The sequence below is a fragment of the Lissotriton vulgaris genome, chromosome 10, assembly GCF_964263255.1.
Source record: "Lissotriton vulgaris chromosome 10, aLisVul1.2, whole genome shotgun sequence".
Taxonomy (NCBI): domain Eukaryota; kingdom Metazoa; phylum Chordata; class Amphibia; order Caudata; family Salamandridae; genus Lissotriton; species Lissotriton vulgaris.
In genome coordinates this window covers 188,039,826-188,061,186 of record NC_141698.1, presented here as the reverse complement: position 1 = coordinate 188,061,186, position 21,361 = coordinate 188,039,826, and the positions used below count along the sequence as shown (strand labels likewise).

The following is a 21,361-nucleotide window of genomic DNA, read 5'->3' as shown; positions in this document are numbered from 1 at the left end:
CCAGGGATTTATGGGCGCAATACAGCCTACCTTCTGTTCCCCAATAGTGAGGTGAGCCAATATGGGGGAATGGTCTGATATACCCTCTGCTAGGTGCTTGATCTCTTGGATACTAGTGTCGTGCTGTAGAGGCATAGGATATAATCTATATTTGAGAGAGTGCGGTGCGACCGAAAAGAATGTGTACTGTTGGAGGTTTGGTTGGCGCCGCCAGAGGTCTACTAGGCCGAAAGCCTCCAGGAGGTTGGAGAGCCACATGTGCCCTGTGGCAATGTCTCTGGGTCGGTGCCTATTCAGTTCCCGCGATATTACTGTGTTGAAGTCCCCGCCCAGGAGAAGCTGCCCCTCAGGAAGGGAGAGGAGAAGTTTGCCCATATCGAGGTAGGATTGGGTTTGGAGACCTGGTGGGATATAAACCGTCACTAAGTTGAGTGTGCGTCCCTCCATTCTCCCCGAGAGCACTGCAAAGCGTCTTAATGGGTCTGGCTCTGTATGTTCAATGACAAATGGAAAATTACGGCCAACAAAATGCCCACCCCTCGGTACCCCGTAGTGAAGCCACGCGTGTCGCCATTGTGTAGCCCCATCTATTAAGTGCATGACAGTTATTACCGATAAGGTGCGCTTCCTGCAATAAGACAACATCTGGGAGGTGTTGTTTAACAAATTGGAGAACTATACTCCTCGAGCTTGTCCCCTAGCCGTTGATGTTCCAGCTAAGGATCTTTAAACTTTTATCCCACCTAGTAGCCATTGCTAGAGGCATTTCTTTCACACGATCCATAAAGCTTGCAACACCGTACCAGCGTACAATTATATTTCCTGCATGACGAACTCAAACCCCCGCCCCCCCAGGCATTACAAACCATTAGTAAATATCATTGAAGCTGTCGACCTCCCCTCCCACCCTGCTACCCTGCCACGTATGTTTAGAACGACCCACATCCCCAACTAGCAGAGCGCCTTTCCTCCCAAAAAAGAGAGAGAGAGAGGGAGACCCCCACCCCCCCCAGGGTTAACTGTTAGGTGGGGAAAGCACTGGCACCAACTCCAGCCGCTAGAAGCCCATCCCCATGCATTAAGTATCTTGTCAGGCTTATGCACCCGCTTTGTGATTAAATCATTTATGCACCATTCACCTCACCCCGCCCACTGCTTAAAAGTATTTGAAAATCTTAGTGGAATAAAAATATATATTTTTTAACCACATCAGTGCTAAGGGGTTTTCCCCTCCGGTGCTGACTTTTTGAAAGCTCCATTATTTATGACAAGGTCAACTCGTCAAACGCACAGTGCAGGTAACACCCATGACGAGTTGACCTTGTCATGAGCATGGAAGGGGTTAATCAAAATAAAACTAATGTTAAATCGGGGAGACGAGCACCATTGAAATACACTTTGGAGTACCCAAGGGATGTGATTTTCTTGTTTTGTAGGTCGCGAGTATGAATCACCCTCCCCGGCTCACACTCTGAACACTCTCGTCCAAGGGTCCAGTCATACAGCTTCAAAGCCCACCAACTGACCTCCGGTCCATCCCTACCTCCTGACCATGGTCAGTCCAGAGTGCACTTTTCAGTCACAATGCCCTGCCTCAGCTCTGTACCAAAGAAGTTCAGAGGACGACATACTCTGCGCCGAATGCTGCTTCGAGGCACCTTTCAAAACCGAAACCTTCTACATCAAAGCCTCACTGTGTTGATGACCCACACGCAGACACTGAAACAAGATCTGCTTGCTCCAGCGGCTCTGCCGAACCTGTACTCTACCAGCTTCAGGAAACACTCTATGCCTGTCAGCATCACATCCTCACACTCAACTCCTCATTCCCCAACCACAGGCCCTGACCTAGGATGGCTCAAATGCAAGCTCAGCTTCGAGGAACCACTTGACCTGCCATCACTGTCTAAGAGCACCAAAAGACATAACACAGCAATCAGCTTCCACCATTGCCTCACCCTCCTACTCCATCTCCTTCTCTCCTCTTCTTCTAACCCTCCGTTCACCTGCTTACCTCCATACCTTCCCTCCTTAGAGGTCACCGCACTCAGGATTTGGGGGGTGTGGCTCAGGGACCCGTACAAACTGCATCCGCAGGATGATCCTGGGATCTTTATGATGTGAATCCTCTGGGATACACAGACCTTGAACTTTATCCTGCCTCTCTCCCCACCTTATGATACCACCTTCTATTACAAGGGCCTGGCCAGGGAAGCCTGGTTGTATTAATTGGAAATGCAGTAGGATGCCATTGAAGAGGATTTTGTGTTGGAAACTCATTCTCCCTCCCAGCGTTCCATGTAATGCCTACTAGTGTTGAAGGTGATCCTCAAACCAATTTTTGATATTTTCAAGGAGCCAGATAAAGCCCAGGTGGTCACCCTTACAGTGGACTAGAAATGTAAGCCCTCCCTGTCAGTCCCTGTCTACATTAAAGGCCAACTGCCCCTCCACCGACAGTTTGGCAGTCAATACTGCACTCAAATGGGCCAATGCACAAGGCTTCAGTGACGTAGATTCGCCTAATAAGGAAAGTAACAAGATTGGTGGTGTTGGCTATGCAGTCCACTAATCTGAAAGAGACTGTTAGTTATAGATTCCTTACCTTAGAATTACCCCCAGGCGTCAGACTGGATCCAGAGAATTTTCTTTAGCAGTACCCCTGCATATGGGTAGGTGGCGTCTGTCAACTCCGCGTCCTTCGTTGAAGTCGTGTTCGCCGAAATGATGTCACTGTCTACTTAGACCCCGCCCCTGCACGCTGACGTTAGTTCTTTTTCGGCGCCAGCCTTGCGCTACCCCTTTAGTCATTTTTTACTACGTTTTTTTCTCGACTTTATCAAATTTGTTTTGAGTCTTCCGACTCCTGGTGTACGAGGGATGTCCCATCGACGGACCAGGTTCAAACTGTGCGAGGCCTGTAATTGCCTGATGTCAGTTACGGACCCCCACCTCGTGTGCCTCTGGTGCCTGGAGCGCGACCCGAAGTCGTGGTCCGATTGCCGGGCCATGAAACTGAAGTCTTTGTCGGAGTGGTCCCGAAAGCTGTTGGAGGCCTGGCAGTCGGATCTGTGTCATTCGAGGTCCCGGTCGAGATGAAGGTCTCGGGACTTGTCGCGGAGCCACCACCATCATTCGTCTTTCAAGTCTTCAAGGTTTTCAGGTAAGTCCAGGAAGTCGTTGCTCTCCAGCTCCGTGTTCAGAGCCTGCTCCTGGGATGGCTCCACGCTTCTCTCCTTTTCCCGGGCCGGAGTGTCCCCTGCCCTGCTTCGAGCTTTCTACGTAGCGCTTTACAGCATCTTTGAGCAGCCCGGTTCCGACGGTGCGCCTTCGTGCCCGCAGACTCGGTTTAAGGCCCTGGGATTTCGATGCTGGCGGCTCCCGCCATGGAGGGCTCTTGAGGATCCAGGCCTGGATCCGGATCGACACCTGTTGACCACACAGTAACTTCCCCGGCTCCGATCCCGACGACGACGAACCCCAGCCTCACCCCCGACTTGGTCACGGCTCCAGCCCAATGTTGGCACCGGAGGGCACTTTTTTGCCACTGTTCATCCCTGGTGTTCCTTTTAGGCCTGACTGGCAACCAGAGGAGGATGAGGAGGCCTGGGAGGGGTCTGTGGACTCTTTAGCTGATCAACTTGATGAGCTGGACTGGCAAGAGGACCTGGGTGGCACCAGTGGTCTGGTTACCTCCCCAGACTTTGGCATGCTTTCTCCCCTACCCTGGCTATGGAGGAGGGAGTGTCATATGCAGTGTTGTTACGTAGGGCAGCTGAGGCCTTGGGCCTGGAGCTTCCTACAGTGGCAGTCAAGACTAACTTCCTGACAGAGGTGCTTCAACCGGCGGCGGCTTCTTCGGAACCCCTTTGCCCTTCAATGAAGCCCTCACGGACATCCTTCTGGGCACTTGGTCCAACCCCAGCACAGGGGCTCCTGTGGACAGGATGATTGCCCGATGCCATCGTCCGGCCCCGGGTGACCCACTTTTCCTCTCCCAACACCCGACCCCAGAGAGCTAGGTGGTCCAAGCCTCGTCCTCTAAGGGCACATTCCCTACTGCTTGGCCATCTTGGGAAGAAGATGCTTTCTTCGAACAGCTTAGTCCTGCGGTCTGTGAATACAGTATACCTCTTGGGCCCTTATACCAATACAGTTCCAGTCTTGGCTGTTGAAGGCAAGCTCGCCCTAGCTGTTGTCTCCCACCTCCAGACTACGGCAGACCTCCTGCATTCGTTGGGGTTCACTATCAATGTGCCGAAGTCACACCTGACTCCCTCTCAGAAGCTCTTTTTCATCGGAGCAGTTCTGAATACCGCACAGTTTCAGGTTTTTCCTCCCGAGCAGCGAGTCTGGGATATTCGGGTTATGGTACCGATGTTTCAGCCTCTATCCCGGATTTCGGTGAGAATCACCCTGAGACTGCTGGGCCTCATGGCCTCCTGCATCCTGCTGGTGGATCATGCCAGGTGGCATATGCGGGCTCTGCAGTGGGAAGGTAAGGAATCCATAACTAACATATGTCTCTTACAGATACATTTTTACCAAAGGTAAGTAACTTGTTCGCCACTGGCGCATTGCTAATTCAATCAAATCACTTTCAAGGTATGACCAGGCTTATTGGGATGAAATGAAGGTACTCCTCCATTATTTCTGAGATGACTGGTGCAAAAGGGGCTAAGAGTCCGTCTCTGGAGGCAAACTCCTCTCTAATACCACCATACACTGTATCCTAAATGCTACCGCCACTGCGACTCACTGCATTTATTCCAGCATCCTCATCTATTGGTACACCTGGTTCTGTGTTTCTGGCTTCAAGCCAGATGTTCAACATCATCTGCCGAATTTGCCTTTCGACGGGGAACACCTCTTTGTGTCTTAGGTTGATCAGATGCTGAAGAAGACCAAGAAGGACATTAAGACTGCCAAGGTCATGGGCACACTCTAAATCCCCTGCCCTCATGGGCCCTTTTGGTCTCATGCCTACTGAGGTGGCCCCAAGGCCACTTCCTCTGACTCTTCGACCTCTTTTCATTGCCAGCAGCCCCAACAACCCTCCACAAGCAGTTATTTTTGTGGTTCCTACAGAGACAAAAGCTCCGTAGGTAGAGGTAAGATTGGTTTCCCCAAAGGAGCTGTCCTTGTCAAGCAGGCACTTTCCCTGACCATACGGCACCTTTCGGTTTTGGGTATACTCCCTCTGCTTTCTCAATCCCAAGAAGGACGAGGACCAAGTGTTTCCTTCCCTGGATGACTGGCTGACCAAGAGCGCAACTCACCAGCAGTGTCTCGCACACACACACACACACACACACACACACACACACAAGCGAACATAAACCTCTTACATAACCGGAGGTTCACCATCAACGACACCAAGTCCCACCTTTGGCCCCTCCATATTCGCTCTTATTTAGGGACGGTCCTCAGATCTGTGGTAGGCAGGGCCTATTCTAGTACTGCAAGGGTGGAGGCCTTCCAGGGATTGTCCCTCCTTTTCCCCCAGATCACCAGGTTACAGTCAGATCAATCATGCACCTCGTTGGGATGATGGCCTCCTGCATTGCCATGATCTCCCATGCCAGGTTACACATACATCCGTTACTAGAGGGCTTAGTGCAACAATGGTCTCAAGCAGAGGGTCACTGAGAATATCTAGTGTTGATTGGGAGCCCTAGTTATGGCTCTTTGCAGTGGAACACCAACAACCTGTTGCAGGGGCAGCCCTTTCGCAACCCTATTCTGCAGATCACAGTGGATGCTTCCCTTGCAGGGTGGATGGTGCATTTACAGGACCTCACAGTCCCGGGTCAGTGGGTACCCCTGCATAGGGTCACCACATCAATTACTTTGAGCTGTTCAGCTAGCACTGAAAGCCTTTTATTGTCACATTGTAGACAAGGTGGTCCTCATTCGTACTGACAACATGACCACCATGTACTATCTGCAGACACAAAGTAGAACTCGCTCTCCTCACCTGTCATTGTTAACCGAGAGAATTTGGTGGGGGCCTCTCCTCCACAGAGTCCACCTGCTGGCTATGTCCCTTCGAGGAGTGGACAACAACTTTGCAGACCTCCTCAGCAGGATGCAGCAACAAGTTAGAAGTTGACCTAATGGCCAGGGCGGTCGACCTCGAATCGGGGGAACTGGCTTAGTCTCGGCAATGACGCTGAACATCCTGTGATTCTGGGCATATCACTTAATCGTCCAGTGCCTAAAAAAAATGAATGCGTCCTCATGTAATGCAACTGGTGTTATATAAAGCGCTTGGATACCCGATTACTGGTCAAGTTTGCGCTTTATAAAACTCTGTAAAAAAAAACATTTGGAAACTCCTCTTGCAAATCCTTCTTCAGAACTTTTGGCGGTGTAGATTTCCTGACAGACCTTTTTGCCTCCACCAAAAACACAAAACGCTCAAGCTTTGCCACCAGGTACCCACAGGCAATGCACTATGGATGAACTGGTCAGGGAGATTTACCTACGCTTTTCCAGCTCTCCCACTTCTTACATTCGTGGTTTTGAGTCTTTAGCAGACATCCCACACCCTGATTCTGGCAGCTACGACTTGGGCTAGACAGCCCTTGTTTGCCACCCTCCTCAAACTCTCGATCCTGCTGCACAAGAGGATCCCCAGCAGGGCACATCTTCTCACGCGGAGCCATGGAGACACCCCGACTCCAAGATGCTTATACTTGGGATTTGGTTCATGGGGGGGGGGGGTCTTAGAGTTTTTCTAAGCCTTCCTCTGGAATCTATGGACATTCTTAAGGAAGAAGACAGACCCTTTACCCACAACTGCTATGCGGCTAAGTAAAATGATTTGTTTACTACTGCCTATCACAACACATTGATCCTTTGGCAGCAACTGTCCAAGACATTGTCTGTTACCCTTTACACTTACAGCCCTGTGGCCTAGCGTACACATATTCCTGTTATAGAAACTTTTTATGCAAGGCCTCAAAAGAGTAACTCCTCCACTGGTTCCCATGGCCCCTGTATGGAATCAAAACATTGTTTTCACTAGACTCAGGGGTCCTTTTTTTGTATCCCCTCCAATCATGCCCCCTTCACTTTCTCTCCTTGAAGGTGGCCTTCCTGTTTGCAATCACCTCTCTCAGTTTCACGCTTTAACCTTCGAAGAACCTTTATTTCAGGTTCATAGAGATAGGGTTGTCCTCCGTACTAACCCTAAGTTCCTTTCTAAGGTGGTTTCTCCTTTCCACCTTAACCAATCCATAATGCAACCAGTTTTCTTTACCAAGTCTGATTTGGTTGCAGAACGGGCTCCCACACTCTAGATGTTAAGCGAGCCCTAATGTACTATGTGGATAGATCTAAACCCTATTGCAAGACTCACCAGCTCTTTGTTGCCTTCTCCAAGCCGCACAAGGGGCAGGCTGTTTTTAAATCAGTCATAGCCAGATGAATAGTTAAATGCATTCAAACATGCTATGCAAAAGCAAAGAGACAATTAATTGCTTATCCCTCCCGGAGACCATTCTATCTGTAAACAAATAAAAGGGCCTATATGGCCTTTCTAGGGAACATTCCTATAGCGGAGATCGGGCAAGCAACCTGGTCCACACCACACACTTTGACTAAACGCTATTGTGTGGGTATACTGGCCAACTAGTGTTAGCCAGGCTGCACTCCGTACACTTTTCCAATCCTCTGCAACATCTTAAGGCTAGTCATAGCTTAGGGGATGACTGCTTCACAGTCTATGCACAGCAAGTGTATCCACAGCCACACATACCTCAAACAGAATATGCTGTTATAATCCTCTGTTTGTGGCACGGGGTGCAGTAGATTCACATGCACCCACCCTCATAGTCAGAAGCCTGTCCCTTGATACAGATGTCCTTTAATCTTTACTTTTTTATGCATGGTCATCTGTCTTTACTGTATCCCTACTCTCCATTTTTCTGAAAGTAATCGAACAATGGATCCAATGAAATGCCCATTACCAGCAGTAGTAGGAGTCTATACCTTGGACTTGAGAACATTTCTGTGAGAAAAACAACTTGCACAAATCTGAGCCCAACACTAGATGGCAGGAGTATGCACATCATGTGAATTTACAGCACCAAATGCCACGAACAGATGTTTACTGGGCAAGTGCATTTTCGTTTTATAAGCAGCAACACCAGGCCTAATTTTTAAAGCAACTAGAGTTCTAAAATGCAATGGGTTCGAGTCTCGGTAACGACGCCAAACATCCTGTGATTCTGGGCAAATCACTTAATGTCCCCGTGCCCAACAAAAATGAATGTGTGTCCTCATGTAACGTAACTGGTGCTATGTAAAGCGCTCTGATACCCGGTTCGGTTCGGGTCAAGTTTGCGCTATATAAAACTCTGAAAAAAAAAAGATATTACGTTTATTTATATACCGTGCATGTTTATTATAAGATTTCCAAAATTTGTTTATTTTTTGTTTAGTGTGCAAATTTCTTCTTAAAAGTTTCTATATGGTGGAAATAAAAATGTGAATAATGTTTAATATCATGTTTTAAGGATATATTTCTGTGTATGTGTGTTTGACGTTCTGTTTCTTCAGGCTTCTGACATAGATGGAGAAATTGATTTATCAACATGCTACGATGTCACTGAGATTCCTGTGCAAAGAAACTATGGCTTCCAGATTCACGTAAGAATGATTAGACGTATTTGAGTGTCTTTGTGATGAACTTGAACTTTGTGAGAATTTGACTAAGAATCAGGCATAAATTTGTCAATCATCTTGAATTACAAATTGAAGTGCATTAGCTTTACAAAGTGAGAGTAAAAGATATCAACAGTGTCAGTACACAACATGTGTGCAGTAACATTTTGATGGCTCCTGCCTAAATGGAAAACTCTTAACCGCATCGCTGCGGCGGCTTTTCCCGCTGTGCGCGGCGGTTTTGTAAATACCGCGTTACATGACGAGCTCAGCTCGTCATGAGCGCACGGCAGGTAAGCCTCATGACGAGCTGAGCTCGTCATCAGCGCGGAAGGGGTTAAGAATGAAATCGTCAAGTAAAAGTTGATCCAAAGGAACATTTTAGTGCCTGAACTTTTGGGCATCCAAATAATCCTAAAACGTCTCTTAAAATACTGCAGGTTTCTATAGGACTTTTTATGCATCTACAGTTAAGTTGCTGTTGTACTAACATGCCTACATTGTGCAACTACTTTCCAGCGGGATAGTGCACTGTGCAGTGGCCTAAAGAGGTTGAAGTGAACGCAAAAGTTTTTTGCTTGAACACTTTAAAGCCTTAAACACTGCGGCACCTATTCCCATGCTCACACTAACATTAGATCCATCAGAAATATCCTCAACCCCCCAGCAGCGCGATGCCTAACATCCTAAAATTCCTAATATAACCAGTCTAAAAACAAGGACTCCAGTCAGCTTGAGTCTACTCCTAAAGCTCTTTATCCTGCATAATGCCTGTTTTGCTTCCTCTTCCACAGGCAGTGTTGTTCTTTTTTTCAAAGCCAGCAATCCCTCAGGAGAGTTCAGATCTCTTAAGAAAAAAAGATACTTATAATTATGGCTTCCTGACTTTCAAATCTGTCATGGATCAATGTGCACAGAATTACTTTTTTATTGTCAGGCTTGGAATCGCATCTTAAACAGTAATCTTGCCATTTCAATCAGGTGCTGGTGTGTGGGAAGGTTTGAGACGGGGAAGTATTTGGAGGAGGTGACGAGAGAGGGGGGAATATTGAGGAAGAGGGTCACATGTGAATTTATGAACTATACCAAGGTTTGAGACCTAGGGGCATATGTATGAGCCTCTTTGCATCACTCTTGTACCATGCAATGTGGTGCCAGAGCTCCACAAATTAAAAATGTGTTTCATGAAGTCACGCAAAGCCACCTTGCATGGTCCTTAGTGGCGTCATAAATCTTGAGTGATGCAACCCAGCGCAAATCGCAGCGTTCCATTACTCTGTGCCAGGGAGGCGTTCCCATGGGCTTTGTGTGGGTGTTCCCACACAACATCCATGAATTTTGACACATTCCCAGATTTACCAGAAGTTGTAGACCTGGGAATACGCCAAAAGCCCTCTCCAGGTGAGTCATAACGAGGAGAAATATCTTTATTTCTCCTCATTTTCCTTTTCTGCAGCACACACAGAAAGCCTCATAGGAACGTTTTTATGGAGGAAGGTGCCACTTCTGGCACAAAATCAATCCTCCTTACAATGCAGGCAATCAGCCAAAAGGGCACCAGCACAGGGGAAAAGGCAGGAATGTCTCAGCATTGACTTAAATAAGGCAGAATCCTGCTTTGCCCTGTCATGCAGTGCAGTGCAGCCAGGTGACCTACTGAGCTGCACTGTGAAACTTGGCCATGAATATAGCCCCTAAATATGTCTTATTTCAGTATACTGCTGAAGACTCAGCTTAACTGAAGTAGAGTTTGCCTGCTGCCTCTACCGACCTTTCTTTCTTTCTGGGCTAGCTTTGTAGGCATTAGCGCATGATAAACCTATGTACTCTCTGCTACTTTGCTGCCATGCACATATGTTATAAAAGGCACCCGTGCATTAAGGACTGGGGTGACTGCTATTTGGCTGCCTTTCCCTACCCTGGCTTCTTTCTGAGCTTGCTCGAAAAGCCATAATGCCTGGTAACCCTATATGGTATCTACCACATGTCTGCCATGCACAGGTTTTAAAGGTCACCCTGCATGAAGGAATGGTGTCACTGCTACTCTGCTAATGGAGCATATATTTATTCTTCTTTGCAAATGTCTGTTGGCGTTATCATGATGAGAGTTCCATGCCTGCTCTATTACATCCTTATATTCTTTTTTTAATAGTCCTTGGCCCTAAGCCAAGATGACAAGGCAACAAGTAGTTGGTTTTTTAAAACTTTTTTTAAGATAATTGGATAGTAGAGGAGCACCTCTTCAACGTCTAAGATGTATGGCATGACCATACACTTGATTGAAGGATCTTGGAAGAGGTCAGAAGAGAGTCCATCTGGTTTATGTGAATTTCACAAGAAGCATTTAGGGTGCATTTTTAGACTAGGGACAAAGTAGCTAGTGAAAAAATGGCACACACTGCGACCGTTGTCAGATGTACAGTGCATATCTGAAGAAAGAAGTCCAACAGCATATGAGACTGAAAGCTGGTGAATTTCACAAGGCTTTTCCTTATTATATTTATCCTAAAAAATGTTCATTATTTAGCTTCTCGTTTATTTAAATGTGCATGAAAAGGTATCTTTTTTCTGACTGTGCAACTAGCCTGGCCTGTACTGACAGGCTTCAGCAATCCGCTAATTAACTCATCCACCTCCTGGAAGATAATATCAGAGGAAGTGAAATTTCCATCATAAGCCCTAAGCCACTTCATTGTCCTCACTTGAGCTCTCAACGTTCTAATGTTCTAGTAACTTTTAATGCACCTTTACTGAGATTTACAAATATTGTGTTAGAGTGACCCACAGCAAGAAACTAACAATCAGAAAATGGTTTATGGTGTTAGTGCTGGTGTGCTAACCTTGAACCTTAGCTACACTTACAGCTGTAGATGCCACTTACCCCTCCTCAAATCCTGTGTTCAGGCTGCCTCGAGCTGCTTTTGTTTCATGTTTTCACAATCTGACATCAGTCATTTAGGTAGTACTAAACTAAACTAAGTAGTCACAGAGTTGGAAAGTTAATGCTCCTAAAGATAGAGTGCCAGCTTAAAAAAAACCCTGTAAACAACTGCAGTTACAAAGTGTGTTCTGAACACTTTTTTCATAGGGAAAGTATATATTAATTCTGCATAATAAACAAATGTGTTTTTTGTTTTTGTTACTACAGACAAAAGAGGGTGAATTCACTCTATCGGCTATGACATCAGGGATTAGAAGAAACTGGATCCAGACCATAATGAAACATGTACGACCCACTCCTGCTCCTGATGTGACTAGGTAAGCCACCAGCACTAACTAGTAAATTGTGTCACTGTTGCCACTAATTTGGTTGCTTAAAGTGGCATTTCCTTCACTATTGTTAAATCTTCCCTCTCAGTTGTTTTTTAATTGGCCTATTACTCTTTTTCTTCTGTACTATTGTATTATCCTATTTAGTTGATGTGTTATGATCGTGTTTATCCCTAGTCAATAAACTGATACTAAATAACTTGTGAAAACAATTTTACCTTAATAAAGGAACATTTCCTTCTATTATGGATCCACTCAACATTTACATATTTGAGTACTTAAATTACCCTTCTGGGTTGTATTTTGGTGCACCTAAAAAAAATCTGAAGTAATTTTGTCTGAAAGAGACTTCTAGCCGCAGATTCTTTACCTTTTAATTATACCCAGGCGTCATACTGGTTTAGAATTTTTTTCTGAGAAGTACCAGTATGCACCGGTAGGTGATGTCATTCACTTCCGCTTTGGGTCACCTGCACCCGAGGTGACATGCAGAGTGCCTATATAGGCCCCACCCCAGAGCGCTGACATCTGTTCTCTTCTTTCTGCACTAGTCAGACCTAGTCTTTTTTGAGAGATCTTCTCCTGGTGTGGCAGGGATATCCATTTTGAAAGCGGTCTTCAAGCCCTGTGGTGCTTGTCATTGACAGATTTCGGTGACAGACCCGCATCTTGTTTGCATCTGGTTCCTGGTGCCTGGAGTGCAACCACAATGCGAATACCTGCGCCGATTGCCACTCCATTCACCCCAAGGCCTTGAGGGAGCGGTCCCTCAAGCTCCTTGCTGCTTGATGTACGACGCCGCAATAGTCTCAATCCTGGTCGAGAGTAAGGTGCCGGGTTCAGCCTCTGAGCCCAAATATTTAGTCACTCGAAGGAGTCTGGGAGTTTAGGTAAGTCTCACAAGAAAAGAAGATGAAGAAATTGAAGAGGTCTTCGATTTCACCCCGTCCATCGCGGTCTTCAGAAGAAACGAGGGAGCAGCATAATTTGATGCTGCCCCTGGCCGGGTTCGTACTCCCGCAGTATCCAGGAGCTTTTGCGACCTCTGCTGAACTTCGAGAGTTTTATGAAGCCATTCACCTTCTATTTGGGCAGCCCGTTCCCACTGGCGCCCCTTCAGGCCCTGCGGGTTCTCTACCAGAGGGTCCACCTCTGGTGCTGTTGGACCTCTTGGATCCACAGCTGGATCCAGACTGATGCCGGTCATAATTTCTCTACCTTCCCCGGCACCGGTCCCCATTCCAACGCCCCCGGCAGTGCCAGCCCCATTCTAATCCTCAACACTGTTCCAACTGGTGCCATTCCTTCCAGGCCAGAGCCTGAGCCCTATTCATATGGCCGAAGGCGTTTGGAGGAGTCTCTAGACCCTGAAGAATTCCAGCCCCTAGCTCCCACAATAGAGTGACGTGAGTATGTGGAAGCCAGTGGACTTGAAACTTCCCCAGATACTGGCATGCTTTCTCCCCCTACCATTACTACGGAGGAGGGAGCGTCATTGCCATGGTGGTAAGAAGAACAGCTGAGGTCCTAGACCTTAGCCTTCCCCCTGTGGCAGTCAAGACTAACGTCTTGACAGAGGGGCTTCAGCCGAGAGTAATCTCCCTCAGAACTGCTTTTCCCATTTAAAGAAGCCCTCAAGGTAGTCCTTTTTAGGTCTCGGCCTAACGTACACTGCGCAGCAGTGTTCGCGCATTCAGAGTCCTTTTCTCTGGTTTTCAAAACAGACCTGGAAATTCCACACGCTTGTGCGTGTTCATTTCCAATGGTTGATTTTGATTGGGCTTTGCGTGCGTGTTGTTTTTTAACAGACCACGCAATAGGCCATGGGCGATCGCGTAGCTCCGCCCATGGCCTATTGGTGTCTGTTACGCGCACCAAAGCCCATATGTTTTCAATTATCGCGCCCAGGGACAGGCGCGATAATTAAAAACATATGCATGCAGGGGCGCGCGCACCATTCGCGGGCCTTTTTTTAGGTCTTGCGTGCTAGACTAACACTGTTACTACAACGCACATGTTCCTAAAAGTGCTGACGCACATACTGTGTTGATCTTCGTCTTGTGATGCTGGAGATTTTTTGTGTGCAATTTTATATAGCTTGAATTCTCCCGAAGGTATTGAAGCGCTTTACATGCGCACCAGCAACATTACACAAGGACACCTTTTCACGCTTGGAAAAATGCGCCTCCTTATTAATCGCAGCTAAGCTATTACTACAAAGGCAGCTCAGTGGGTTAGAGCACCTTATATAAAGTGAGTTCTCGTCTTCTGTCGACTCTACAGTGCATGTAGGCTGCTTCAGAGAGCTGTTTCTGGACTCCTGCAGAGTCCGTTTTTAACCCTTCCGTGGCCAATAAAATGAGTACCACTGAGTTGGGAGTCGTGGTCCCCAGATGCTGGTCCATTCGACGTGTCCCTGATGAAAATTCAAGAATCTCTACTCTTTGACAGAGTGAATCTCTCTGCCCACCGCCCTGGCACTGAGCACGCATGTAGGTCTTTGAGACACACAGAACCGACGAAGAGCAAGAGACCCCACGAAAGGAGCACGTGTGCCACCCACTGCCAGGTGGTATGTGGAAGCGCCCCGTGGACAGGTTACAGCATGAGGTGCACAGCTGGCGTGTGCCTGCTGGAGGGTGTGGGCAGACAGGACCCCTGCCTGTGACTGTCTGCCAGTGCGACCCTCGCTCCTGACACTCGCTTTAACTGTCTTTCTCGGTTTGTATTTATTATAATGTCTCCCTCGCTTACCTATCCCAATCTCTATCTGCCTGCCACCCCCAAGCATCCAGTCTGTCATTCCGCCTGTAATTCTGTAGTTCTTCAGTACTCTCCTCTCTTTCTGTCAATCTCTGGCTGTGCTGCTCTTTTCTACCTCTTGCTTCTCCTCTGTATGCTTTAACATATCTATCTATCTATCTCGGTCTGTCTTTCTACCTATCTGTTTCTCCACATCTCTTCACCTTTCGCTCTGTCTCCCCATTTGCACATCCCTCTCTTCCCACCTCTCTATTGTTTCACCGATCTGTCTCCCGGGTTCTTTCCTTCCTCTCTCCATCAGCGTCCACTCTCTGTCAGTGTGCCATGTCTGTCTGTCTTAGTCCTCGCATCAGGGTGCTTGCCTCTGTAGAAAGACAGACCCGTCCTGTTGACTCTGGAAGAAAAAACTATTCATGCCCGAAACTTTGAGTGTGTTATCGACAGAGTGGGCATGATGGGGGCACGTACTCGGGGTACATCGTACCGAAGACTTCAGAGGGACTCGCATGCGTGGACACAGCTGACAAATACGGCTGTTTTACCCCGTTTCGTCAAATCGTCCGGGGTTTTAAAGTAGCGCTCCGTACCTTGGTCCAGCCAATATGGAGCGGAGTACGAGAGAAAGAAAACGTAATTTGCCCAGGATTAAACAGGGCTTCAAACGGGGAAGTTTGGATTCGTAATCTGGTCTCCAGTCCTTGCTCAATCCTTATACGTGCATATATATGTACTTCTGGGTTTTATTCTGTGACTGTGCTGATAGCAAGCATTTGTAATACCCTGATGTAGTAAAGAAAATGTCAGGTGTTCTTTATGTAGCGCCTTACACTGGCATTTAACTAGTTTCTAAACACTCTCAAATGTTGTAGTTCAAGGACCGGAGTAAAGGTGCCACTCAATGGTGATAGCTGTGCATTAGTTTTCCCAAGATCACAGTTTGTTCAGTTGTGAGACAGCCACGACTTATGATCTCACAGCAGGTGATAACACCACTAGATGCTCAAAGTACGGAAGAGAGCGGAGGAAGAATGTGGCTGCAGAGGGGGGTTCAGGGGCATGGGCGTAGGAACTGTGGGGGACGTGGGGGACATATCCCCCCCCAGATTTTGGAGTGGGGGGGACACGGGGACAAGGGTGGGGGGGACGAGGGGACAAAAGAATTTCCCCTCTCCCTTCTGTTATGCACAGTGCCATTAGCACGCGAAAGCGCTACCTAATGGCCCTGTACTTGACATGTGATTCACCTGCCTGCAGTCAAAGAGGTCACCCGCCCTCTGCCCTTTATTATTCTGCCGTAAGGCTTGGCCAGTCTGGGAAGGGCAGAGAAGGGAAAAAAATCTTGTCTCTTTTCCGTCATTCCCAGAGAAGGCAAGGGCAGTGTCCGCTTCTCCTGCTCAGCCTCTGGTAGCTTCCCTCCTCCCCCCCTCTCTCTTTCTCTCTTTATTCCTCCATCTCTTTCTGTCGCTGTCTCGCTTATCTTTATGTGCGGATTTCAAAAGACAGCTGTTACATACTCTCTCTTGCCTCTCATTTTCTTTATTTGTTCCCCAATGAAATGGATCCAAAAATGAGCAGAACCCTTTGACTGGAAATGTCCTAATTTTCTGACAGGGTTCTATTCCAAAGTACAACCTTGCTTGGTGCATGAAGATGCAAGATTCATATACATTTTTTTTTTAACATTTGGTCTGATTACTATGTGAATGTAAACAACAATAAAGCATACATGCAAACTGACTACATGCCTGCTTTTCTCAATATTTCACTTCAAAACGATGCGAATGTATTTGTTTATCGGGTGGTGATTTGTATAGGGTCAATGGAAAATCCACAAGGTTGTCCCTGTCCCCCCCAGAATTTTAGTGTCTCCTACGCCCCTGTTCAGAGGTGAGTGCGACAAGAATGCTGTTCAGTTTGGGTCTCATGTAAATTCACGAGGAGCTTGATGAATGCATTGGGTGCCAGAGATTGACTGTACCAAAGGAATGGCTTCAAGGCGCCCACTGGTGCACTTGTAGGTGTGGAGCTAGGTAAACAGTCTTGTAGACAAGGACCCTGTCATATGAATGACGTCAGGCTGTCTTCTGGTTATCTTATGAATGGATGAATAGCCAAGTAGTGAATGACTGTTGACTGAGTCACCTCAAGTCGCCCGAGAGCTCTTGTGAATTGGTGGATGAATAGGAATGTAGAACACTATTCTGTAAACTGAATCGTCTCAAGGTGGTGCCTGGTCCTCTTGTGAGTAGGTCGAATAATAAACTTTATAGAATAACTTTAAGTGAAGTACTCAGGGCGCACCTCTTCTGAATGGATGAATAGGCTTGTAAAGAATGATACTATCCAATTGCCTTAAAGCGCCTCCAGGTTTTCTTGTGGATGGGTGGGTGACTGGATGAATAGATGGGAATAGAACAACTCTGTCGACAGAATCTGCTCAAGGCGCCTCATTTTTCACGCCATTGTCTGAAGCAGCAGGCACTCTTGGGCACTGCGAACAACAGGCGTTATTTACTAATTCTGAGACATTGCCATCAGAGGCACAAAAGTCTCTGTTGGTCGAACAATGACCAACTTACCGCTTTCAGATTTTGCACAAATCCTTGCAGCAAGCGCGTTGACCACCAGAGCTGTCTGTGTGTGTTTGGGCCTTGGACCCCTGGGTATACCCAGGGGTACCTGGTTGTCTTACTAGGACAGTAGATGTGGACTGTGGTTGTGGGGGGAGGGAGCACACACAGAGAGCTGCAGTTGGTGTATAACCTGTTTAGGTGTTACACTGCGATCTGATGCTTTGTCCTGCAGGTAAAGCACACATAACCCGTAGCGGAAACATTAACCTACTCAAGATGTGGCTCTCGGTTTGAAAGGTGTGCTGGCTATTCTTACAAGTCTCAGCAGAGGGCGCATTAACCCGCTTAGCTACCCGCCTGGCACCTGGAGCTTCCTCTGCAGGTTACAGACAGAGATAGCTCTGCAAGAGGCGCTTTAACCCACTTAGCTGCCACACTGGAAGTCAAACCCCGGACCTGCAGTTTACATATATGTTTTTGCAGTAATTGCATCTCCCGAGCTACCCTGGGACATCTCTTTTTGAACTGGGGGCTTGAGCAGTATGTTTATATTCCAATACGTGTAGTTCTGCAATAATAATCAGAGCTGGCACCGTGTGATCGCTGGCAGAGTACTTTACGTCTCTACAGATTCAACCTTGTGCCACCTAAGGTGTTCTGGTACGTGTAGCCCCGCGTGTATAACTGAAGAGCTGCCGTTTCGTGTGATCTCAGGCAGATCGCTTTTACCCAGTGTGCCCTGGTCCACGCTGACTCCATAACTGTGTGTGCCATTTGAACCAAGCCGTTCTGTTCCCAGTGGAGCACAACGAGGGGCAGGGTCTACACGTGGGCATACTGCCAAGCTTTGGCACAAAATACTGGGATCTAACCCCGACTTCTCCACTGGGCCAACAGTGGCATCGCATAATTTCCTAGTACACCAGTTCCTTTTCCTGGCATATAAAAGCGATAAGCCTATTAACACCTTGGCTGAGCTCGTCATGAGCATGGAAGGGGTTAATACACCGCGGTAAGTTGGTGCCCCGCTGCAGACATCATTGTAAAGCTACCATGCCACCTCCTGTGAGATTTCTCGAGACTGTTGTGCCTGCTGAAGCGACCTTTCGGCAAACCTGTGAACTGCAGAGAGAGGAATCGTCGCAAGCAGTCGCAGCCTTTCATCAGCGCGAAATCGGTTAAAATGAGTGCCTCTCGCTTGGGAAGTAATAATGAATGTATTTATGGTGACTGCCTCAAGCGTTAGACACTGTTATTAGGTAACTGATTTTTTTAAAGAAAAAAAAACAGAAAAAGCTTATTTCATGGATGTTTGTGTTAAATCACGAAATAAAGCGGGTTAACCTTATCTCCCGAGTCCTCACCCTCTTTCTCTGTTTAGAGTTCATGGGCGAACTCCGGTTTAATTTAGAGCGAGGCCTCGGTCTCGCGCACCGAGGCTCCAGCGTCGAAAGGCGCGCGAAGGAACCGAACACCTGCGTCAAAAGGCGCGCGAAGCCGTCTCTTCAGGGACATTGGAGTTGAATGTTTTCAGAGCCAATACTTTCAGTTTCATGATTTTACGACCTCACTGTCTCCTTTCTCGGGCTGAATCACACCTTTGAAACATTTGACACATATGCTGTGCTTGGGACAATCTTCGGTCAAAAAATGTCCCTTTTTGTTCGGAAATGCTATAAACAGTGTGCATTTTCTCGAAATGAAACCGGAGCAGCATTTTGTAGCCTCGCCCACAGTGACAAAGTTGGGAGTGTGAAGAATATGTTCGAATTAAACCACAGTCCATGTAGCCATTGGAAGGTTGAAAAACAGACGGAGTAGTCTTTTTTTAACTGCGTTCATATCTTATTAAAGTTATTCCATTGTTGAAATGAATTTGATTTTCACCCCATCTAGTTATTCAAGGACGGGGGTTTTGCTTTTTAAAACATTTCTTATACAGCATCCTAATGTAATTAGGATGCCACTTAAACCGTGACTTTTGATTGGTCCGCAGAGTTTGATCCTAAGAAGTTTTAATGCACCCCAGACATCCTAAAGGTTGAAGAAAATTCACGATGTATCTTTCTGTGCCTTTGTTATTTCTTTACTGGCCCCAGCACACAGGAACATTTCAGCTCAGTTTCTGAGTGCATAATTAAGACTAAAACAACTCCATACAAAAAAAGCATTTGCAATGCAATAGGTCTCGCATTTTTGGGAGTTTAAGCTTTTGGCATAGTACGTGACAATGCCTTATATTTGTTTTTAAAACCAAAACATAAAAAAGGCATTGTCATTTACAATGCCAATAGCTCAAACTCTCGCAAATGCAAAACCTATTGCATTGCAAATGCTTATTTACAATAGCGATCGCAAAAGCGTTCGCTTTCAGTGCTGTCTGAATGGAGGGAGGCGATAGGAGATCAAAATTATTAATGCGCTTTTATGTCAGGCCCTCACAGTAAAAGGACACCTACTTACTGTCCCGTAAAGATAATGACTCTCAGAATTTATCCTGTCTGATAGCAATTTGTGACCAGACCACCCCCAGTGTGGGAGAATAAAGCTGCACAGATCACCCCAAAATGGAGCATTCACAGTGTGGATCGGTACAAGCATGGGGAACACTCTTTTCCCTCCCGGTCTAGTTGAGCAATTTCTTCCAATGTATGCTATGGGAACGGCTCAGCCGCTCATACGACCTGCACGGGGGCACTGCTCTCGCCTAAAGAGAGGTGCGTAGAGTCTAATGCTCCCACAGGCTCCCAGTACACTAGCCTCTCAGGGGGTCTTGCTAGTCAGTGCCGCAGTCGCCCAATGACTCACCAGCTAGTGGGTTATCTTCCTAGGTCCCAATCAGGGCAACGTACGCTGCCTCGCGCCTCAGCCGCTGTCGGGGAAATGCCGCCTCTCTCGCAGCTCCAGGACCAGACCGGACCACCGCCCAGACAGCTCAAGGGTTTTGCTCCACATCACCCAGGTACCGCCGACTGGAATGCACAGTCAATGTCTAGTTCTGCAGGCTTGATAGATGGGGCAATCTCCTGGCTTTGGACTCGACTCCGTCATCAACCTCAGCAGGCCTCAATTCCTCACACACACACAACCACACACACACACACACAGCCACACACACAGACACAGCCACACACACAGACACACACAACCACACGCACAACCACACCCAACCATACACACAACCACAAGTACACACACAACCAACCACACACACAACCACACACACAACCACACACACAACCAACCACACAACCAACCACACAACCAACCACACAACCAACCACACAACCAACCACACAACCAACCACACAACCAACCACACAACCAACCACACACACACAACCACACACACAACCATACACACACAACCACTCCCACACACACACACACACACCGTCAGTGCACACTTTCACCAGGCACAGACACCACCAGCCGTCCATGCACGCTTCCACCAATCACACACTACCAGACGTCGGTGCACGCTTTCCCCAGGCACACACATACCACCAGCCGTCTGTGCATGCTTTCACCAAGCACACACACACACACACACACACACACACACACACACACACACACACACACACACACACCACCAGCCGTCAGTGCACGCTTTCACCAGGCACACACCACCAGCTGTCCGTGCACGGTTTCACCAGGCATACACACTACCAGCCGTCAGTGCACCCTTCCACCAGGCACACACACTACCAGCCGTCAGTGCACCCTTCCACCAGGTACACACACCACCAGCCATCTGTGCACAATTTCTACAGGCACACACACCACCAGCCGTCAGTGCACGCTTCCACCAAGCACACACCACCAGACGTCGGTGCACGCTTTCTTCAGGCACACACACACCACCAGCCATCTGTGCACAATGTATACAGGCACACACACCACCAGCCATCAGTGCACACATCAATTGTTAATGCATCCACAATTAACTATTTTAGTAATCGCAGTATGGCGCACTTTACTTTTAAACATATTCATCTAAAGCGCAGCATGCCACCATTGCTACAAAAATAAATACACATTTTTTTGGCCTACAATTTATAGACTTTTGTTGCAATTGGTGT

General features: G+C 47.4%; 1 protein-coding gene across 1 annotated transcript in view; it reads left to right on the top strand.

Moving 5' to 3' along the window:
* Window positions 1-21,361, top strand: part of MPRIP (myosin phosphatase Rho interacting protein) — a 564,937-nt gene that overhangs the window by 209,354 nt on the left and 334,222 nt on the right. The window contains exons 10-11 of the mRNA XM_086940861.1: window positions 8,566-8,655; window positions 11,819-11,928. Coding sequence (XP_086796987.1) covers window positions 8,566-8,655; window positions 11,819-11,928 — 200 coding nt within the window. The remainder of the gene's footprint in view (window positions 1-8,565; window positions 8,656-11,818; window positions 11,929-21,361) is intronic.